Consider the following 24,352-nt stretch of genomic DNA (forward strand, 5'->3'; position numbering starts at 1 on the left):
TGACTGGAGATCCTGCACTGCATGGTCTTCACTCTGGGATCCAAGGTGTTAGAGCAGCCACCTTATAAGCATTTCTGGTTGTTCTAGCAGAGAAAAGTGAGCTCTGGATGTTTCTGCAGTGATATGGTCTAGACTGAGAATGAATTCGGAATTTGGGCTCATAACTCATGGACCAGGACTAGTCATGTGACCCCACCCAGTCACAAGGGTCTGAGGAAGTACTGCCCTCGCATATGGCTGGAAACCAGGTAGTCAGAAATATTCGCTAAATAGCACTGACAACTAAACCTCCTAACCTGACTGAACACTAATAGTCATTGAAGTATAGTTGGAAATGACTGCTGTTCATGGTTTTGAAAATAAGAATTGATAGTAATTACTACTGAAGAATGTTTAGCATCTGTGCTAAAGTTACATGACCATACTTAGTCAGGAATAAGAAATAGGAAGGCTTATTTTTTTTCATACATATCTGGGGGAAAGAGGAATATCTCTCTCACATACCACACACACAAAACAATTCTTTTGGAAGATTTTATGAAAACAATTTCTTTTCACTTAGTCTCTAGTGGAATTCCTACAACAGATAACAAAATCATTTCCCAGCCAATTCGTCATTGCTTCTCTCAAACACGAATGCGTTATAATAGAAAGCATGGAAAATTCCACAACACACCTACGTCTAAGCTCCCTGAGGGAGGTATACCATAAATGTCCATTCACAGCATCTTCACAGATGTGCAGAGTTAAGAAATCCCATAATTCCAGTAAAGTTGGTATACAATTCACCTAGACAAAAAATTAAATATATTTTGTGCTTACTATCATAGCCTCTGAAAATTAATTTCTGATGAAGTCTACCAAATCAGATTATCTAATGTCTTAGTATCTTGGTTGGTAGTTGATCACAACTGTGTCAGCTGATGACGCAGCAGTGGTTAGCAACCAGAAGGCAGTGATGGCACTGGGATCAGTTTTGAGACGTTGCCACCTGCATGCCGAACACAATGAAGGCATGCTATCAGTAGCCATGCAAAACTCCTTAATTCACTGCTTCTATAAATTACAGGGCATGGTAAATTCTTGTCATTTACTCAGCCATTCCCAAGTTCCTTCCCAGTTCTTCATTATATAATCTTTCTATATGCAATCATAATTAAATGGCTTAATACATGTAAAATGCTTTGAGCAACGCTTGGCACATAGCAGCTACTAAGTGTCAGTTGTTTTCATTATTATTATTATTATTTTATGTCTTAAAAGTGATGCTTTGCATGTCTCCTGCCCTTCAGGGATGTGAAAATTTGGTTTGCTTTAAGCAAGTTCAATCCAGTGCTCCCAGTGAGGAGGTCTAACATGCAAGGTATCTTCCATATGGTTTTTTTTTTTTTCTTGTTGAGGACCAAACAGGCAAATCACCTTAGAAGTGATAAAAGTGATTTAAAATGTATTTAAAAGATTTTGTATATGTACCTCTAGATAAAGTGAGTATCTGAAATGGTAAATGTTGAGAACAAATTTTAAAATTTTTGATAATTGCACCACCAAGATACACTGATTAAAAAAGCCCCTTCTTATACTGCATTACCTCAGACTATAATAAATCACTTACAATACTGTTAAAGTATTTAACTATATATTTTATTTTTATAATAATGAATCTGATATGCTCTAATCTCCTTTGGTTTGTTATACATCATCCATACATCATTCATTCCATTCACTTAAAGCATCATCTTCATGTCCAGGTATATCTGTTGGTGACTGGTCAAGAGAAGTTGAATCTTTGTATCTCATTGAACTCAGCTCAGACTGTATCTCAGTTGTCGAGGCCTTTGCCCCCCAGAAATCTTTGACTGCCGTCCTGGAAGAAAAAAGTTTTTAAATATTTTTTGAAATGAAAACTAAAACTTTAGTTTTCTATATATAGAAGAGCCTCCTTGTTGCTGTTCAGTCGCTAAGTCGTGTCTGACTCCACAACCCCATGGACTGTGGCCACTAGGCTCCTCTGTCCATGGGATAACCCTGGTAAGAATACTGGAATGGCATGTCATTTCCTTCTCTGAGGGATCTTCCCCATCCAGGCATTGAACCCAGGTCTCCTGCATTGGCAGATGGATTCTTTACTGCTAAGCCACCAGGGAAACCCATAGAAGTGCCTCCTTAGTCAGGATTTATTTTTATTTTGCAACCCATCAGCTGCACTGTGATAGTAGATGAGCCTTCAGATGTACCAGGGGGTGATACTCATGTAGGTATTAGAAATACTCTCAAATGATGAACTAGTTGCTTATAATAACTACATTTTAAAGTTGTGATTATTTTCAACTAGTATGCAGGGCAGGAAGCAACAGTTAGAACTGGACATGGAACAACAGACTGGTTCCAAATAGGAAAAGGAGTACGTCAAGGCTGTATATTGTCACCCTGCTTATTTAACTTCTATGCAGAGTACATCATGAGAAACGCTGGGCTGGAAGAAACACAAGCTGGAATCAAGATTGCCAGAAGAAATATCAATAACCTCAGATATGCAGATGACACCACCCTTATGGCAGAAAGTGAAAAACTAAAGAGTCCCTTGATGAAAGTGAGAGAGGAGAGTGAAAAAGTTGGCTTACAGCTCAACATTCAGAAAACTAAGATCATGGTATCTGGTCCCATCACTTCATGGCAAATAGATGGGGAAACAGTGGCTGACTTTGTTTTTCTGGACTCCAAAATCATTGCAGATGGTGATTGCAGCCATGGAATTAAAAGACGCTTACACCTTGGAAGGAAAGTTATGACCAACCTAGATAGCATATTCAAAAGCAGAGATACTGTTTTGCCAACAAAGGTCAAGGCTATGGTTTTTCCAGTGGTCATGTATAGATGTGAGAGTTGGACTGTAAAGAAAGCTGAGCGCTGAAGAACTGATGCTTTTGAACTGTGGTGTTGAAGAAAACTCTTGAGAGTCCCTTGGACTGCAAGGAGGTCCAACCAGTCCATCCTACAGGAGATCAGTCCTGGGTGTTCATTGGAAGAACTGATGTTGAAGCTGAAACTCCAATACTTTGGCCACCTGATGTGAAGAGCTGACTCATTTGAAAAGACTCTGATGCTGGGAAAGATTGAGGGCAGGAGGAGAAGGGGACGACAGAGGATGGGATGCTTGGACGGCATCACCGACTCAATGGACATGGGTTTGGGTGGACCGGGAGTTGGTGATGGACAGGGAGGCCAGGCGTGCTGTGGTTCATGGGGTTGCAAAGAGTCGGACACTACTGAGTGACTGGACTGAACTGATTTTCAACTAGACAACACAAATATTAATTCAATAAACTTTTTGCTTTAACAACTACTGTATAAAATTGTGAAAACTGCATTTAAAAGTTTTCTCATGGCTGGGGATCAAGTCATGAGATCAGGTAGTTTGAACCAGGATTGTCTCAGGAGGGATGAAGAGAGTTGGACAGTCTTAAAACCTGCATAAGAAGCATAATGGACAGGGCCTTAGATTCACTGGACAGGGAGGGGCAGACAAGCAGATTTATTATCAAGGGTGATAGTTTAGTTGCAGTTCTTCACCTACCAATTTATAATTATGAAGATCAGTACAAAGATCACAAATATGCAGATAATAACTCCTATGGTCAGCACAAAAACTAGGACTGCATCAGTGTCTGGTCGGCTTGCTCTTTTCATCTGTAATTCTAGAGAAAAAAACCACATAGTGATGTGTTACTACTGGAAAAAAAAAAAAAAGGAATGAACATCTAAATGTGAACTTTGTATCTGGAAAAGAGCTCTAGAAATATACAGCAAGAATTAGTGGAACGTGTTAATGAACTTTATCTACATGTTAGCAATGTTCTTTGCAAACATGCAGAAAGGTTCAAAGAATCTGACAATAAACATCCTGCATTTCCACCACCTAGACACTACCATCAAATTTTAACTATCCTTCTGTTCATGCTTCTATCAATCCACTGATCCACCTTATTTTTTTTTTGATGCATTTCAAGATAATTTGCTAATGTCTGCACACTTCTTACAGAATTCAAGAGAATATAATTAACTAGAGTGCAATATTTGTTTATATTTTTTCTTTTGAGGTAAAATGTACGGACCCTGAATTGAACAACAATCTTAAATATGTTATTTATTTAGTTATGGCAAATGCAAACACATATATGTAATTCAAATCCCTAAAAACACACAGAATATTACTCTACCCCAGAAAGTTTCCTTGAGCCCCTCCCAGTTAATCCCTGCCCAAACCTTCAGGCACAACTACAGTCCTGATTTTCTTTTCCACATAGATTGGTTCTGCCTGATCTAGAATTTCATAGGAATGGAAACATTCATTATACTTTCTTTTGTGTAAGGCTTTTTAACTCAGTATAATGTTTTAGAGATTCAACCATAATTGTTGCATATATCAACAGTTTTTTCTTTTTTATTACTGGGTAATATGCCTCAATTATTCAGTCTCTTGATGGACACCCACACTGTTTCAGTTTGGGGTTATTATAAATAAACTGCTATGAATATTCTTATACAAGTCATTCTGTGAACACACACTCCCACTTCTTTTGGATAAATACCTATGAGTGGAACTGCTGGGTCATAGGGTAGAGGTATGCTTAGTTTTCTAAGAAATTACAGGATCTTTCCCCAAACTGATCATACTTGTTATACATGGTTTATTAAATTTTTTCCCTGGATTTTATCTTTTCATTTTTCTAGTGATTCCTTTTAAAGAGCTAAAGTTTTAAATATTTTAATGTAAGTTTCAGGTGTACAGTATTATGATTTGATATCTGTACATGGAGACTCCACCACAAGTCTAGTTACCATCCACCACCATAAAGTTGCCTCTCCCCCATCATCCATTTCACCTACCCTAAACCCGCTTCCTCTCCGGCAACCAATAATCTGGTTCTCTGTATCCATGAGTGTGTTTCTGTTTATTTTTTTAAATTCAACATATGAGTGAAATCTTTATATCTGTCTTTCTCCATCTGACTTTACTTAACTTAGCAATAACACCTTTAAGGTCCATCCATGTTGTTGCAAATGTCAGGATTTCATTCATTTTCTGGCTGAGCAGTATTTTGTGTGTGTGTGTGTGTGTGTGTGTGTGTGTATGTGAACCGTGAACTTCCTGATGTTCAAGCTGGTTTTAGAAAAGGCAGAGGAACCAGAGATCAAATTGCCAACATCCACTGGATCATGGAAAAAGCAAAAGAGTTCCAGAAAAACATCTATTTCTGCTTTATTGACTATGCCAAAGCCTTTGACTGTGTGGATCACAATAAACTGTGGAAAATTCTTCAAGAGATGGGAATACCAGACCACCTGACCTGCCTCTTGAGAAATTTGTATGCAGGTCAGGAAGCAACAGTTAGAACTGGACATGGAACAACAGACTGGTTCCAAACAGGAAAAGGAGTACGTCACAGCTGTATATTGTCACCCTGCTTATTTAACTTCTATGCAGAGTACATCATGAGAAACGCTGGGCTGGAAGAAGCACAAGCTGGAATCAAGATTGCCGGGAGAAATATCAATAACCTCAGATATGCAGATGACACCAGCCTTATGGCAGAAAGTGAAGAGGAACTCAAAAGCCTACTGATGAAAGTGAAAGTAGAGAGTGAAAAAGTTGGCTTAAAGCTCAACATTCAGAAAACGAAGATCATGGCATCCGGTCCCATCACTTCATGGGAAATAGATGGGGAAACAGTGGAAACAGTGTCAGACTTTATTTTTTGGGGCTCCAAAATCACTGCAGATGGTGATGCAGCCATGAAATTAAAAGACGCTTACTCCTTGGAAGGAATTTATGACCAACCTAGATAGCATATTCAAAAGCAGAGACATTACTTTGCCAACAAAGGTTCGTCTAGTAAAGGCTATGGTTTTTCCTGTGGTCATGTATGGATGTGAGAGTTGGACTATGAAGAAGGCTGAGCGCCAAAGAATTGATGCTTTTGAACTGTGGTGTTGGAGAAGACTCTTGAGAGTCCGTTGGACTGCAAGGAGATCCAACCAGTCCATTCTGAAGGAGATCAGCCCTGGGATTTCTTTGGAAGGAATGATGCTAAAGCTGAAACTCCAGTACTTTGGCCACCTCATGCGAAGAGTTGACTCATTGGAAAAGACTCTGATGCTGGGAGGGAATGGGGGCAGGAGGAGAAGGGGACGCCAGAGGATGAGATGGCTGGATGGCATCACTGACTCAATGGACGTGAGTCTCAGTGAACTCTGGGAGTTGGTGATGGACAGGGAGGCCTGGCATGCTGCGATTCATGGGGTCACAAAAAGTCGGACACGACTGAGCGACTGATCTGTTTTATATATATATATAGCACCTTCTTTATCCATTTGTCCATCAATGGACAGTTAGGTGGCTTCTATATCTTGGCTATTATAAATAATGCTCCAGAGAACATAGAGGTGCATATGTCTTTTTGAATTAGTATTATGTTCTCTGGATAAATATACAGAAGTGGAAAAGCTGTGTCTTATGGTAGTATTATTCTTAATTTTTTGAAGACTCTATGCTGCTTTTCATAGTGGCTGCACCAACAGTGTACAAGGGTTCCCTTTTCTCCACATCCTCTCCAACATTTGTTATTTTTTGTCTTTTTTGATAACAACCATTCTAATAGGTATAAGGTAGTACCTGTGGTTTTGATTTGCATTTCCCTAACTAGTGATGTTGAGCATATTTTTATGCATCTGCTGACCATCTGTATGTCTTCTTTGGAAAAAATGTCTATTCAGATCCTCTGCCTGATTTTTATCAGGTTTTATTTATTTATTTTTTAATGTTGATTACTGTGAGTTCCTTATGCATTCTGGCCTATTAACCCCTCATCAGAGATACCATGTACAAATGTCTCCTCCCATTCTGTAAGCTGTTTTTTTGTTTTGATGATGGTTTCCTTTGCTGTGCAGAAGCTTTTTAGTTTGAAGTAGTCCCACTGTTTATTTTTGCTTTTGTTTCCCTTGTCTCTGCAGTTAAACCTACAAAAACATCGCTAAGACCTATATCAATAAGGTTCAGAAGTCAGTTCAGTCGCTCAGTCGTGTCCGATACTTTGCATCCCCATGAATTGCAGCATGCCAGGCCTCCCTGTCCATCACCAACTCCCGGAGTTCACTCAAACCCACGTCCATCGAGTCAGTGATGCCATACAGCCATCTCATCCTCTGTCATCCCCTTCTCCTCCTGCCCCCAATCCCTCCCAGCATCAGAGTCTTTTACAATGAGTCAACTCTTTGCATCAGGTGGCCAAAAGTACTGGAGTTTCAGCTTAGCATCATTCCCTCCAAAGAATACCCAGGACCGATCTCCCTTAGAATGGACTGGTTGGATCTCCTTGCAGTCCAAGGGACTCTCAAGAGTCTTCTCCAACACCACCGTTCAAAAGCATCAATTCTTCGGTGCTCAGCTTCTTTTATAGTCCAACTCTCATATCCATACATGATCAATGGAAAAAGCATAGCCTTTACCAGACGGACCTTTGTTGGCAAAGTAATGTCTCTGCTTTTCAATATGCTATCTAGGTTGGTCATAACCTTCCTTCCAAGGAGGAAGCGTCTTTTAATTTCATGGCTGCAATCACCATCTGCAGTGATTCTGGAGCCCAAAAAAATAAAGTCTGACACTGTTTCCACTGTTTCCCCTGTTTCCCCATCTATTTCCCATGAAGTGATGGGATCAGATGCCATGATCTTAGTTTTCTGAATGATGAGTTTTAAGCCAACTTTTTCACTCTCTTTTCACTCCCATCAAAAGGCTTTTTAGTTCCTCTTCACTTTCCGCCATAAGGGTGGTGTCATCTGCATATCTGAGGTTATTGATATTTCTCCCTGAAATCTTGATTCCAGCTTGTGCTTCCTCCAGCCCAGCATTTCTCATGATGTACTCTGCATAGAAGTTAAATAAGCAGGATGACAATATACAGCCTTGACATACTCCTTTTCCTATTTGGAACCTGTCTGTTGTTCCATGTCCAGTTCGAACTGTTGCTTCCTGACCTGCATACAAATTTCTCAAGAGGGAGGTCAGGTGGTCTGGTATTCCCATCTCTTGAAGAATTTTCCACAGTTTATTGTGATCCACACAGTCAAAAGCTTGGGCATAGTCAATAAAGCAGAAATAGATATTTTTCTGGAACTCTCTTGCTTTTTCCATGATCCAGCAGATGTTGGCAATTTGATCTCTGGTTCCTCTGCCTTTTCTAAAACCAGCTTGAACATCTGGAAGTTCACAGTTCACGTTTTACTGCCTATGTTTTTTTCCTAGGAATTTTATGATTTGAGGTCTTACGTTCAACTCTTCAATCCATTTTGAGTTTATTTCTGTGTACGGTGTAAGATAGTGACCTTCTTTCATTCTTTTGCATGTGGCTGTCAAATTTTCCCAATACCATTTTTGGAATATGAAGTTTTAAATTTTTTGAAGCCTAATTTATCAATATTTCCTTTTATGGTGACTGGTTTTTGTTATATCTAAAAGGGAAGCCTTGCCTACTCCTGAATCATACAGATACTCTTATATGTTTTCTTTTTTAAGCTTGATGATTTTAGCTTTTATTAATACATTTAAGACTATAACACATCTCTAATTTTTGTATATGTTTTAATATCCAAACACCACTTTTAAATCAGCATTCTCTCCCATATCTGTCTGCTCTTCCTTATTAAGGAGACAAAATGAGTCTACCACATGTATTATAACACTGCTACATTGTAAGCTGATAAAAATGCAATTTATAGCAAATATTACTAACTTTTGAATTATATACCTTTCTTATGGCTCTTCCTGGTCCCTAAATCATAGACTCATAAAAGATTCATGTGGGAAAGGTCCAGAAAGATCATCTGATACAGCTTTTATACAGATAAGTAAACCAACATCCAGGGAGATTTAATGATTTGTGAAAGCTATGTTTTATGTATTTTAATATTTTCATTTTGATAAGTACCATTCTAACAGGGGCTTCCCAGGTGGTACTAGTGGTAAAGAATCTGCCTGCCTATGTAGGAGATGCAAGATTCACAAGTTTGATCCCTGGGTCAAGAAAATCCCCTGGAGAAGGAAATGGCAGCCCACTCCAGTATTCTTGCCTGGAGAATTCCATGGACAGAGAAGCCCAGTGGGCTACTGTACGTGGAGTCGTGAAGAGTTGGACATGGCTGACTGCACACACACAACACTCTAACAGACTTGGTCTCCTATTCAGGCAATCTCAACTGCTTATTCATCTTGATTTTCTTCCTATTCTTTAAACACTATGAAATATAATTTTCCATTTTTCTTAGTAGTTCAAGAACTATAAACTCAATTTAGTAATCTCATTAAATACTTCCAAGTATGATAGACAATTTTAAAAAGTTAAAGTTAGTCACTCAGTCGTGTCTGACTCTTTGTGACCCCATGGACTGTAGCCCACCAGGCTCCTCTGTCCATGGAATTCTCCAGGCAAGAATACTGGAATGCATTGCCATTCCCTTCTCCAGGGGATCTTCTCAACCCAGGGATCGAACCCAGGTCTCCTGCATTGCAGGCAGACTCTACTTAATGAGCCACCAGGGAAGCCAATTTATATCATATTTATATTCTGACATTGTTAAATTTAAAAAATTTTTAACTTTTGATAATTTTAGACTTATAAAAGCAGTGGAATTTTTAAGCTCAAACAAACAAAAAAAAACTTTTAGGATTAAAACTTGAGGGGAAGAAATGCAAAATTTCTTTCCATTTATCTACTACCCTGAAATACTAGTCAAGAGAGGTGTAAAATGAGAGGTATCAAGATTCCAGTTCATTTTAATGGTAGTCTTCTTGCAAGGGTCCCTTAGAGTACTTTTATGTCTAATAAAAAATAGTTTCCATTTCTGTTGAAATTTTCTAATGAAAAACAGACTGAATTTTGATGCTCTTACATTTTAGAAAAACTAAGCTTATGTTTGTATTAGTTTTTGAAGGCCACCATAACAAAGTACCACTAACTAGGGGACTTAAAAACAACAGAAATATTTGTTATCTCACAGTTTTGGAGGATAAATGTTTGAATAGCAGGCATTGGTAAGGCTGTGCTCTCACCAGTGGCTCTGAGAAGGATCCTTCCTTTACTCTTCCAGGCTCTGGGAGCCCCAAATGTTCCTTAGTTTGTGACAGTGTAACTCCAGTTTCTGTGTCTGTCTTCACATGGCTGTCTTCTCCCCATGTGTCTTTGAGTCTTCACGTATTCTCCTCTCTCATGTTCTGTGTTTCTGTGTCCAGATTTCCCTCTTCTCATGAGGACACCAGTTAAACTGGATTAAAAGCCCACTCTTCTCTAGTATGTAAGATCGTGTCTTAACTGAATTAATTACACCTGCAACAACCCTATTTCCGGACACCATCACATTCTTAAGTTAGACGAGTTTGGACTTGAAAATATCTTTTTAGGGGGACATGATTCAATCAAAATAATGCCTAAATATAAAAGACAATTATCGTGGAAGTGAAAAATCTGTCATATGAGGGAATGAATGGGGCATTTTCATTAATTAAACCGTATCTACCCTGAAAATATTTCAGTCATGTATTTGTTTCGAGCCAGTACCATACTGTGAGAACATTTAAAGCCAAAACATTTGTCTGACGTCTAAAACAGCCAAAAGGGTCTGTCACAGCAGTATACCCAATTGTCCTTTTTAAAAGCAACTAATAGATATCAACATTTTCTGAAAACATTTTGTCATCTAACCAGTGCATGTGCTAAGGTGGCAGAGACACCCCCACCAGTCCTGGACAGCTACGAGAGAGAAAAGTCCACTTGTCTCACTTGCTGACCTTGGGGACTGTGCCCCAGTCCTTAGCTTACACCTGTTGCCTTTGAATCACAGGAAGAGCTAACCACTACTAAGCAGTCCTAACAAGGACCAAGCTGGGGGACACGAACTGAGAACGGCTGTCAAAACCTTTAATAGCCTGAACTGTGACTCACTGAGATCATTTTTAGTTGATGATGTTCGGTCCTTTTTTGCCTTTTATTGACATTATTCTTTTAATAACACCGAGTATATCCCAATATATGACTACGGTTAGCTTTCACTGTAACGATTTTTTTAAAGGACACTGAACAATACATCAAAGAAAGTTTACAGTTTATTTTTTTAAATCACCTCCAAAATACCTCAGCTTGTTTCCAGTTAAATAAAAGGCTAGAAGTGGTAGTTGCTCAGTCGTGTCCAGCTCTTTGCAACCCCATGGACTGTAGCCCACCAGACTCCTCTGTCCTCGGAATTCTCCAGGCAAGGATACTGGAGTGGGTAGCCATTTCCTTCTCCAGGGAATTTTCCCGACCCAAAGCTGGGATCAAAGCTGGGTCTTGTGCATTGCAGGCAGTCTTCATCATCTGAGCCACCAGGGAAACTCACACTACCTTGTAGAAAAGTCTTAATGGTATAAAACTAGTGCTTCCCAAAATGTGATCTCTGGACCAACAGCAACTAGGAACTTGTCAGAAATGGAAATTCTTGTGCCAGTGGATCTACAAATGCAGAAACTACAGGAGCTGGGCTAGTGGTCTGTGTCTCAACAAGATCACCATGTGATTCTGATACTCTCTGAAGTTTGAGATATAAGCAAGTCAAAATGTTGCTGGGTACTTACCAGTTGTCGTATAGATTGTGAATCTAATAGATGCTACTATTTCATTATTATCCAACGTTTCACACTCAAAAGCCTTGGGGTGAGTATCCCTGTGAACTTCCAGGATTGCTGAATCATTTGCAAGTATAATGGCTTGCTATTTTAAAAGGAAAAAAATATATCAATATTCTTCATGAAAATCTAAGATCAGAAAATAATTTATTTCTTATAACAAAATAAGAGTCACTTTCTCTCAGTCTAGGACAGTAATTAATTATGTACTTGTATTTTAAGGTCAGACAGAACAAGTACCAACTTCCTGACTGTGTAAATCAGAACGAGTTACTCTCTGCATCTCAGCTACAGTTGGTCCTCCATATCTTTGGGCTCCACATCAGTAGATTCAACAAATCATAGATCAAAAATACTCAGAAAAAAAGAATTTCCAGAAAGTTCCAAAAAGCAAAACTTGAATTGGTTGCACAGTAACTCTTTACTTGGCATTTATATTGCATTTACAAATACTTATATAGCATTTTCCAAGGCAAACCATTGGAAACCTTTGTTTGTTTCCAAGGCAAACCGTTAAATATCACAGTAATCCAAGTCTATGCCATGACCAGTAATGCTGAAGAAGCTGAAGTTGAACAGTTCTATGAAGACATAAGACCTTCTAGAACTAACACCCAAAAAAGACGTCCTTTTCATTATAGGGGACTGGAATGCAACAGTAGGAAGTAAAGAAACACCTGGAGTAACAGGCAAATTTGGCCTTGGAGTACAGAATGAAGCAGGGCAAAGGCTAATAGAGTTTTGCAAGAGAACGCACTGGTCATAGCAAACACCCTCTTCCAACACCACCAGAGAAGACTCTACACATGGACATCACCAGATGGTCGACACCAAAATCAGACTGACAATATTCTTTGCAGCCAAAGATGGAGAAGCTCTATACAGTCGGCAAAAACAAGACCAGGAGCTGACTGGGGCTCGGATCATGAACTCCTTATTGCCAAATTCAGACTCAAATTGAAGAAAGTAGAGAAAACCACTAGACCATTCAGGTATGACCTAAATCAAATCCCTTATGATTATACAGTGGAAGTGAGAAATAGATTTAAGGGACTAGATCTGATAGATAGAGTGCCTGATGAACTATGGATGGAGGTTCGTACATTGTACAGGAGACAGGGATCAAGACCATCCCTAAGAAAAAGAAATGCAAAAAAGCAAAATGGGAGTCTGAGGAGGCCTTACAAATAGCTGTGAAAAGAAGGGAAGCGAAAAGCAAAGGAGAAAAGGAAAGATATAAGCATCCAAATGCAGAGTTCCAAAGAATAGCACAAGAGATAAGAAAGCCTTCCTCAGCAATCAATGCAAAGAACTAGAGGAAAACAATAGAATGGGAAAGACTAGAGATCTCTTCAAGAAAATTAGAGATACCAAGGGGACATTTCATGCAAAGATGGGCTCAATAAAGGACAGAAATGGCAGGGACCTAAGAAAAGCAGAAGATATTAAGAAGAGGGGGAAGAATACACAGAAGAACTGTACAAAAAAGATCTTCATGACCCAGATAATCATGATGGTGTGATCACTCACCTAGAGCCAGACATCCTGGAATGTGAAGTCAAGTGGGCCTTAGGAAGCATCACTACGAACAAAGCTAGTGGAGGTGATGGAATTCCAGTTGAGCTGTTTCAAATCCTGAAAGATGATGCTGTGAAACTGTTGCGCTCAGTATGCCAGCAAATTTGGAAAACTCAGCAGTGGCCACAGGACTGGAAAACGTCAGTTTGCATTCCGATCCCAAAGAAAGGCAATGCCAAAGAATACTCAAACTACCACATACTTGCACTCATCTTACATGCTAGTAAAGTAATGCTTCAAATTCTCAAAGCCAGGCTTCAGCAATATGTGAACCGTGAACTTCCAGATGTTCAAGCTGGTTTTAGAAAAGGCAGAGGAACCAGAGATCAAATTGCCAACATCTGCTGGATCATCAAAAAAGCAAGAGAGTTCCAGAAAAACATCTATTTCTGCTTTATTGACTATGCCAAAGCCTTTGACTGTGTGGATCACAATAAACTGTGGAAAATTCTGAAAGAGATGGGAATACCAGATCACCTGACCTGCCTCTTGAGAAACCTATATGCAGGTCAGGAAGCGGAACAACAGACTGGTTCCAAATAGGAAAAGGAGTATGACAAGGCTGTATATTGTCACCCTGCTTATTTAACTTCTATGCAGAGTACATCATGAGAAATGTTGGGCTGGAGGAAGCACAAGCTGGAATCAAGATTGCTGGGAGAAATATCAATAACCTCAGATATGCAGATGACATCATCTTTATGGCAGAAAGTGAAGAACTAAAAAGGCTCTTGATGAAAGTGAAAGTGGAGAGTAAAAAAGTTGGCTTAAAACTCAACATTCAGAAAACTAAGATCATGGTATCTGGTCCCATCACTTCATGGCAAATAGATGGGGAAACAGTGGCTGACTTTATTTTTCTGGGTTCCAAAATCATTGCAGATGGTGATTGCAGCCATGAAATTAAAAGACGTTTACACCTTGGAAGGAAAGTTATGACCAACCTAGACAGCATATTAAAAAGCAGAGACATTACTTTGTCAACAAAGGTCCGTCTAGTCAAGGCTATGGTTTTTCCAGTGGTCATGTGTGGATGTGAGAGTTGGACTATAAGGAAAGCTGAGTGCCGAAGAATTGATGCTTTTGAACGGTGGTGTTGGAGAAGACTCTTGAGAGTCCCTTGGACTGCAAGGAGATTCAACCAGTCCATCCTAAAGCAGATCAGTCCTGGGTGTTCACTGGAAGGACTGATGTTGAAGCTGAAACTCCAATACTTTGGCCACCTGATGCGAAGAGCTGACTCATTGGAAAGGACCCTGATGCTAGGAAAGATTGAGGGCAGGAGGAGAAGGGGACAACAGAGGATGAGATGGTTGGATGGCATCACTGACTCAATGGACATGGGTTTGGGTAGACTCTGGGATTTGGTGATGGACAGGGAGGCCTGGCGTGCTGAGGTTAATGGGGTCACAAAGAGTCGGACACGACTAAGTGACTGAACTGAACTGATATAGCACTTACATTAATATTATAAATAATCTAGAGGTGTTTTAAAGTATACGGACAGAAGTATCTGTTATATTCAAATACTATATAATTTGCCATGTTATATACTGATATAATACCATGGTATTATATACTAATACTGTGTTATATAAGAAAATTGAGCATCTCTGATTCTGATGTCTGAAGGGGTCCTGGAGTCAACTCCCTGAGGAAACGGAGCAACAATTGTACTTATCTGCAAAATGGGTATAATGATGGGATTACCTCATAGATTGTTACATGAGTAAAAGAAACTCTAGCAGTTGGTGTATATCTGGCATTTAATAAGCCCTCAACTAATGTTAGCTACTGTTATCATTATACAAGAATTATAAATACAAATGAAAACCTTGCTTCCAAAATAGAACACTTTATATAAAATAGATGCTTCTATGTTCTGATAATAGCTGGCCCTAAACATATATAAAGTTGTAGCTCTACTAAGAAATGAAAGACAATTTAAATCCCAATAATAATAAAGTTGTATGATTTTTACTTCATTTTTGCAAACTGCTTTCGAAGAGAAAGTGCTCTGAGAGTCATCAAGCACTGGGAAACAAATCTTATTACTCCCTGGAAAGCACCAACTTATATACATTCATTACTCACCTGGTCTGGCCTTAGAAGTCTCCAAATATATTTGAAACGGTTTTCAGGAGATGTATGAACACATGCAAGCCTAACACGTTCAAGGCTTTCTGAAATTGGTCTACCCCCTGAAAAAAAATTATATACATATATACCAATGGGCCTTGTGAACTGCTTTATACACAATACTACTTTTAAAAGTCACCCCCAATTTTAAAAGAAATTACACGCTGGAAGTTAGTAAATGTATTACTGGAAGTTTGACTGTAGAGGAGCAGAGTCGTCATGGATGCAACGATAAAGTCACGGAAGAGGCAAGTAAACACCATACCTGTCTGTTCCTTTGGCAAAATAAACTATAGAGAAGAGACAGTAAGGGCAAGCTACTTAGTGATCTATTAAACTTTGAGATATACTTACTAGTGGCTGCCAATTTTCTGGTTAGGAACAACCCCTCCTCTGTCCACCTCTTTCTGGCTTAGAGATAATGAAATCTCAGACGAGTGAAATTTGATATAGAAAGGCTCTCAAAGTTCCCAATGTGGAGTTTACCAATCTACTGATAGACTGACACAACCACAAGGTCAAAAGATTTCTTTGGAGGATAGCTTCAACCAAAACCTGAGTGCAGTAAGGTTCCAGTGTACTAGAGAGAATGTTTGTTAAATTTAGACACAACTGAAAAAATGTAAAGAAAAGTAGAAAGACCTATAACTGTCTGGAGAAGTGGAATTTTAAGTTTTCTTATGATTTCCATTCAGTATATCAGTAGATCATTTTGATCATCTCCCTCCACTCAAGGCAAACTGAAGTTAAGGATATCTCCCCAGAGTAAACATGGCCCCTCTGTCTCCCTCCAGTATAAAGTCCAACTCACAGCCACAATCTACTGGTCCACGACATTCTTCCACTCGTACGATACACTTGGATTCACCACCAGGGCATCCACTTGTCAATATAACTTCTCTAATACCGATACCTTTGATAAAAGAAATTGGCAGATGTTAAAAAAAAAAAAAAAAGAATTCCAGGGTTATTTTATTTTTCCACCTAGGTCAATTTTGAAACTTTTCTCCTAATTTCAGAAATTAAATTCCTAAATTCAGGGTAATAACATTTAGAGATAGCTCAGCAGGTAAAGAATCAACCTGCAATGCAGGAGACCTGGGTTCAATCCCTGAGTCAGAAAGATCCCCTGGAGAAGGGAATGGTTACCCACTCCAGTATTCTTGCCTGGAGAGGAGCCTGGTGGGCTACAATCCATGAGTTCAAAAAGAGTAGGATACAACTGAAGTGACTGAGCACGAGCACAAGCACTTTGAATTATTTCATAAAACAACATTTCCAAAATGAGTCACATGAAACACTAGTTCCTCTGGTTGATAACATAAGAAAAAAGATTCCATGATTCTCTACATTTGGAAAGTATACATTAAATTAAAATGAAATGAATCTCCTCAGAATTTTAGAGGACCTTTTAATATGCTAGTAAATGAATGTGCCATTATGTGTAAACTTTCATTGATCAAAGATGCAAAAGTTTTACATTCTAACATTTTTGAGATCAGAATGCATTTTAGAATTGACAGCATGTCAAGAATGACAATATTTTTCCTTTTTAGAGATGTATAAAATGTGCTTATTACAGCTAATAAAGCCTACTACTGAAACAGTAGAAAGCAGTAACACACAGGGTCTTCCAAATTTATTTGACTATGGAACTTTGGAATGGGGGGAGTTGTAGCTTGCAGAGGAAATTACAAAAATTACACTGTAACATAAATGATGCTTTTTAACACCTAGACTGGTAAACATCTCTGTATTAAATTTATCAAGATAGACTTAATGACCAGACCTCCATTTCCAAAGTGATAACTCTTGTTAGAATTGCCACACATTTCATAAGAAATCAAGTCTTTACTGACCCATCTCAGATCTCCACTGAGTTTGCCCTACCAACATCAGAAGTGAGAGAGATGATAAAAGCTGGTTAAAAGCTGGTTCAGTGACATGCCGAACATGTCCTGTGATAAGACTGTGCTGTCACAGGCTAAGGAGTAGTCTGTCTTGATATTCTTCCTACCAAGTTCCTTCTTTCAGTCCCTGTAAGATGTTAACCATACAACCCGTTCTCAAAACAAGGGTAAGCTGAAGTCTAGAGATGGCTTCAGTTCAGTTCAGTCACTCAGTCATTTCTGACTCTTTGAGACCCCATGGACTGCAGGATGCCAGGCTTCCCTTCCCATCACCAACTCCCAGAGCTTGCTCAAACTCATGTCCATTGAGTCGGTGATGCCATCCAACCATCTCATCCTCTGTCATCCCCTTCTCCTCCCACCTTCAATCTTTCCCAGCATCAGGGTCTTTTCTAATGAGTCAGTTCTTCACATCAGGTGGCCAAAGTATCGGAGCTTCAGCTTCAGCATGGGTCCTTCCAATGAATATTCAGGACTGATTTCCTTTAGGATGGACTGGTTTGACCTCCTTGCAGTCCAAGGGACTCTCAAGAGTCTTCTCCAACACCACAGTTCAAAAGCATCAATTCTTCAGCACTCAGCTTTCTTTATAGTCCAACTCTCACATCCATACATGACTACTGGAAAACCATAGCTTTGACTAGACACATTTGTCAGCAAAGTCATGTCTCTGCTTTTCAATATTCTGTCTAGGTTGGTCATAGTTGGGGTTCCCTTGTGGCTCAGCTGGTAAAGAATCTGCCTGCAAGGTGGAAGACCTGGGTTTGATCCATGGGTTGGGAAGATACCCTCAAGAAGGAAAAGGTTACCCACTTCAGTATTCTGGCCTGGATAATTCCATGGACTGCATAGTCCATGGGATTGCAAAGAGTCAGACATGACTGAGCAACTTTCACTTTCACTCTCTAGGTTGGTCATAGCTTTTCTTCCAAGGAGCAAGTGTCTTTTAATTTCATGGCTGCACTCATGTGTAGTAATTTTGGAGCCCAAGAAAATAAAGTCTGTCACTCTTTCCATTGTTTCCCCATATATTTGCCATGAAGTGATGGGACCCTATGCCATGATCTTAGTTTTTCAAATGTTGAGTTTTAAGCCAGCTTTTTTACTCTCCTCTTTCACTTCCATTAAGAAGCAAGTCTTTATTTTCTTGCTTTTGGCCATAACCATGGTGTCATCTGCATATCTGAAGTTATTGCTACTTGTCTCTGCAATTCTGGTTCCAGCTTATGCTTCATCCAGCCCAGCATTTTGCATGATAGATTCTGCTTATAAGTCAAATAAGCAAGGTGACAATATACAGCCTTGACGTACTGCTTTCCCAATTTGGAACCAGTCCTTTGTTTAATGTCCAGGTCTAACTGTTGCTTTTGACCTGCAAACAGGTTTCGCAGCGAGCAAGTAAGGTGATCTGGTATTCCCATCTCTTTTAAGAATTTTCCAACACAGTCAAAGGCTTTGGTATAGTCAATGAAGCAGATGTAGATGTTTTTCTGGAATTCTTTTGCTTTTTCTATGATCCAACAGATGTCGGCAATTTGATCTCTGGTTCCTTTGCCTTTTCTAAATCCAACTTGAACATCTGGAAGTTCTCGGTTCATGTACTGCTGAAGCCTAGCTTAGAGAATTTTGAGCGTTTCTTTGCTAGCATGTGAGAGAAGCACAATTGTGCAGTAGTTTGAACGTTCTTTGGCATTGCGTTTCTTTGGCATTGGAATGAAAACTGACCTTTTCCAGTCCTATGGCCACTGCTGAGTTTTCCAAATTTGCTGGCATATTGAGTACAGCACTTTCATAGCATCAGCTTTTAGGATTTGAAGTAGGATTTGATGGAATTCCATCACCTCCACTAGCTTTGTTCATAGTGATACTTCCTAAGGTTCATTTGTCTTTGCACTCCAGGATGTCTGGCTCTAGGTGAGTGATCACACCATTGTGGTTATCTGGGTCATTAAGATCTTTTTTTTATAATTCTTCTGTGTATTCTTTATACCTCTTCTTAATATCTTCTGCTTCTGTTAGGTACATATCATTTCTGTCCTTTATTGTGCCCATCTTTGCATGAAATGTTCCCTTGGTATCTCTAATTCTCCTGAAGAGATCGCTAGTCTTTCCTGTTCTGTCATTTTCTTCTATTTCTTTGCATTGATCACTGAGGAAGGCTTTCTTATCTCTTCTTGCTATTCTTTGGAACTCTGCATTCAGATGGGTATATCTTCCCTTTTTTCCTTTGCCTTTTGCTTCTCTTCTCCCAGCTATTTTTAAGGCCTCCTCAGACAACCATTTTACCTTTTTGTGTTTCTTTTTCTTGGGGATGGCTCTGATCAGTCTCCTGGACAATGTTATAAACCTCCATCCACAGTTCTTAAGGCACTCTATCAGATCTAGTCCCTTAAATCTATTTCTCACTTCCACTGTATAGTCATAAGGGATTTGATTTAGGTCATACCTGAATGATCTAGTGGTTTCCCCTACTTTCTTCAACTTAAGTCTGAATTTTGCAATAAAGAGTTCATGATCTGAGCCATAGTCAGCTCCCGGTCTTGTTTTGGCTGACCGTATAGAACTTGGCTTATAATACAAGAGATGGCTTATAATCTGTTGGTTTATCATATAAGAGATGGCTTATAAGAGCATGTTTCAATCTTCAGAGTGCATGCAAAACACCTGAGACATACTAATGTGCAAATTATGATGCAGTAAGTAGGTCTGCAGTAGGTCCTGAGGTTCTGAATTTTTCACAAGCTCTCAGGCTATGCTGATGTAGCTAGCCTGTGGACCAAACTTTGAGAAGCAAACAAGAGAGTTCTCCATATGAGATAAGGAGAGGGAAGGTTGGATGAGGAAAGGTCTCTTTTGATTAAACGAGATTCTTAAGAATGGCTGCAGAATGGCTCCACTTAAATTTATGAATAGTACTTCTCTAGGGGGATAGTCTTATTCTGAAATGCATAAATATTTTCCAAGCAGGAATTTTATGTATTTATTTATTTAGCCAAATAGATTTCATTGCAATGATGTGTGTAGATGTGACATGTAAGTCAAAACTTAAAAACATGCTTGTGTGTTCCAAGAAAACAAAACTTTTTGAATGCTAAAATATTGTTTTGGGCATTCAACAGAATTTTCACTAAAGCATTTTTTTCTTTTAAATAATTTTTACAGGTTGAAAATATTTTTAGTAGTTAAAATATTATAGATGTGAAATATTGCCTTTTATGGTTTATTTTTAGAACTTACCACCATCTGACATATTACGTTTTACATTATGTATCTTTTTGACCCTACTAAAAAATATACTCCTTAAAGGCAGAGAGTTCTCACTGCTTTGTTCACTGCTGTATTCTAACACCTATAATAATACCTGGCACATAGTAGGCAAAAACTTAAAAAGCAGAAAACAAAAACTAACTTGTTGAATGTGTGTTAGACACTCAGTTGTGTCTGACTCTTTGCAATCCCAGGGACTGCAGCCCACCAGGCTCCTCTGTCCATGGGATTCTCCAGGCAAGAATACTGGAGTGGGTTGCCATGGCCTCCTCCAAGGGATCTTCCTAACCTAGAGATCCAACCTGGGTCTCCCACACTGCAGACAGATCCTTTATCATCTGAGCCACTAGGGAAGCCCAAATTTATTGAATAAAGATATATAATTTCTGAAGTACATCTTTAAAGAGTAGGACATACCAATTATTAGAATTGTCATAAAAATCTTTCTCTGTGAGATTTCACAAGCAAGCAGCAGAATAAAAATATAAATTGCAAATGAATAAATACAAAATTATTACATAGATTCCTCTCATCTCTGACTCTAACTGACCAAGAAATTAAGGTAAAAAACAGGTTTAAAACTATCTCAAGAGACAGAAAGTAGAATAATTGTTGCAAGGGATTGGGGTAAGTGGGAAATTAGTGTTTAACTGGTACAGAGGTTTCAGTTTGGGGATGATGAAAAATTTGGGAGTGGATTGCAATAATGACTGCATGACAATATGAATGTGCTTAGTGTCATTAAAACGTACATTTAAAAAATGGTTAAAAGCGTAAATTTTGCTAAGTTTATTTTAGCATCATTTTTTAAACCTTATCTCAAATAAAAACAATTTAGCTATAATTTTTGACCAAAAAAATAAAAAAAACCATACATAATGTTTTGATCTGTATCTGCATGGACTTTGATTTCTTTCCCTCTGGTTTTTGTTCTTCCCTTCTGTCACTATCTTTTTCGAAGGCAGACTCTATTTAGAATAAACTTAATTACATTGTGAATTATCTACTGTCTTCTTAGTATATTAGTCTATAGTGGTTCTCAAAAGATGGTCTTTGAAAAAGCAGCATCAGCTTCATTTGTGAACTTACTTTAGAAATATAAATTCTTAGACCTCATTGAAGGCCTAAGTGAGTCAGAAATTTTGAAGTAGGACTCACAATCCATGTTTTAACAAGCCCTTCAGGCACTTATGGTGAATACTTTTAAGTCTGAGGTGGTGCAATGGTAAAGAATTCACCAGCCAATGCAGGAGATGTAGGAGATGCAGGTTCGATCCCTGGTTTGGGAAGATCCCCTAGAGAAGGAAATGGCAACCCACTCCAGTATTCTTGCCTCAGAAATCCTATGGACAGAGGAGCCTGGTGGGCTATAGTGCATGGGATCACAAGAGTCTGACACAACTAAGCACTCACTATCTTATTACAGCACGTGTAGTCTTAATTCAATACTTATCTAAGAGATTTTACGTCCAATTTCTATCCAAGGAATGATCAAAATAAATCAGTCTTTGAATATTATTTTCCCCACAAAGCCATTACCTCTTTTTTCTAAGACACGACATATAAAATGGAAAACTGTAGAATTTAGAATAGACTATTTAAAAAAGCAAATCTGTTGATAGATTTGCCAACACAGTATGTGGAAGACATCTGTGAGATGCATCAGAAGACCTTTAATCTTCCAAACCTCTGAGATAAAGTTTTACTCTTGTGAAAGCAGTTTATGTGCCCCCCCACACAAAATAATAATATGTATATATATTAAAGAGTGGGCTTAAAATAAGACTTAGAGGTTATGAACTGAAAATATCCTCCCTTAGAAAGCAATCAGTTTGAGTTTTGTGTGTAAATCACAATTACAAACAGAGATCAGAAAGACGCATGATAGTACACTTTGTCCCCCCATCCCCACTACAATATTACTTATCTGCTCTATGTTACTTACCACATGTAACAGTGCACATCCCAAATTCTACTTCTTTGACTATCGTCTTATTTGAAACTAAAAATAAATGCAAAAATACATTATTTAATCATAGGGAAACTTTTCTAAGTGAAAAACTCTTACTTGGAGATGGAGGATATAAGCACTGATCATATAGGAAGCAGACATTTAAAAAATTAAATTAAATCAGAAAAGCAATGCCATTACTACTACATCTTCTATTACTGTTTAAATGAAAAGACAGCTAAACCTTTAAAGAATTAAATTAGGAAATAACTTACAAAGATTTATATTTAAACCTGTACATAATTTTTAAAATAATGCTTTTCATCAGTTTAATACATGGTGAGTTAAAAGTTATATGGAATGTCAGAAAAATTACAAAAAAAAAAAAAAAAGCCTGCCAATTATAGGGCCCAATTTTTTCTATTTTCTACTTTCCAAAAAATTTTTAGTGTATTATTTCTATCCAAAAAGAAACCTTCATGCTAAGTATTCATTAAAATTATGTTATAAATTGGTTCTACTCATTCTCAGGTTAAGATGGTAAATTAGTCCTAAGAATTTATTTCAACATTTTATTTAGCAGGGTGATCAAGGAATATACAAGTATTTGAGTAGTTAAAAATTACTGGTTTTAAATCTCATGTTTCTCTTTTTCTAATTGTTCCACAATTTGACATGAATTCTACTAGCTGTATTTAATCAATTCTTGCTAACTCAGATTAGGACTAAAATCTCAATAAAAATAAATATTAAATGAGGTGCTAGAAGGTAATTTTTAAAAGGCATGATGTAGTGAGGTAACATTTATAATGTAGGAAAATGCATCAAAATTGGAGTCCAAATTGCTACTTCTACCACGAATTAGCTATTCTGAGTTTGGACAAATTCCTTAAACTGAGTCAGGCCTAATTAACCCATGTAAAATTTGGAAAGGAGAACCTATATCACTGATATTATTGTAAGAATTAAATGTGATAACGTATATGCAAGCATTCTGTATATCGTTTAGCCTTCTAAACATGCCTAAGATATAACCTCACTCACACTTCATTCATTCATTTTGTAATTACTAATTTTATGTAAGTATAGGATTTTTTTCCATTTTGATTATTATAATTTTTCATAAACACTTCTATACTTACAAGCACCAAATACAGTGCCTTGAATATACAGTAAACTAATTTATACTTGATGAATATACAAGTAAATTAATATTGACTTTGTGAAATTGGACTATCACGATGATCGATTCTGCATTGACATTTTTGCTTGAAATGCTTGGATACGTTCCGCTGGTACATTCAGTTCAGTTCAGTTGCTCAGTCGTGACCAACTCTTTGCATCCCCATGAATGGCAGCACGCCAGGCCTCCCTGTCCATCACCATCTCCTGGAGTTCACTCAGACTCACGTCCATCGAGTCAGTGATGCCATCCAGCCATCTCATCCTCTGTCGTCCCCTTCTCCTCTTGCCCCCAATCCCTCCCAGCATCAGAGTCTTTTCCAATGAGTCAACTCTTCGCATGAGGTGGCCAAAGTACTGGAGTTTCAGCTTTAGCATCATTCCCTCCAAAGAAATCCCAGGGCTGATCTCCTTCAGAATGGACTGGTTGGATCTCCCTGAAGTCCTAGGGACTCTCAAGAGTCTTCTCCAACACCACAGTTCAAAAGCATCAATTCTTTGGTGCTCAGCCTTCTTCACAGTCCAACTCTCACACCCATACATGACCACAGGAAAAACCATAGCCTTGACTAGACAGACCTTTGTTGGCAAAGTAATGTCTCTGCTTTTGAA

At 38.4% G+C, this 24,352-nt stretch overlaps 1 protein-coding gene across 1 annotated transcript in view; it reads right to left on the reverse strand.

Moving 5' to 3' along the window:
* Positions 1-1,642: 1,642 nt before the first annotated feature.
* The window catches only part of SPACA1 (sperm acrosome associated 1), a 29,100-nt gene continuing 6,390 nt past the window's right edge, over positions 1,643-24,352 (reverse strand). Inside the window, exons 2-7 of the mRNA XM_055534663.1 lie at positions 22,553-22,609; positions 16,242-16,343; positions 15,386-15,492; positions 11,663-11,798; positions 3,575-3,695; positions 1,643-1,864 (exon numbers count right to left, since the gene is read on the reverse strand). Of these exons, the coding sequence (XP_055390638.1) occupies positions 1,708-1,864; positions 3,575-3,695; positions 11,663-11,798; positions 15,386-15,492; positions 16,242-16,343; positions 22,553-22,609 (680 nt within the window). The 3' untranslated portion in view covers positions 1,643-1,707. The remainder of the gene's footprint in view (positions 1,865-3,574; positions 3,696-11,662; positions 11,799-15,385; positions 15,493-16,241; positions 16,344-22,552; positions 22,610-24,352) is intronic.

Source organism: Bubalus kerabau, chromosome 9 (genome assembly GCF_029407905.1).
Source record: "Bubalus kerabau isolate K-KA32 ecotype Philippines breed swamp buffalo chromosome 9, PCC_UOA_SB_1v2, whole genome shotgun sequence".
Lineage (NCBI taxonomy): Eukaryota > Metazoa > Chordata > Mammalia > Artiodactyla > Bovidae > Bubalus > Bubalus kerabau.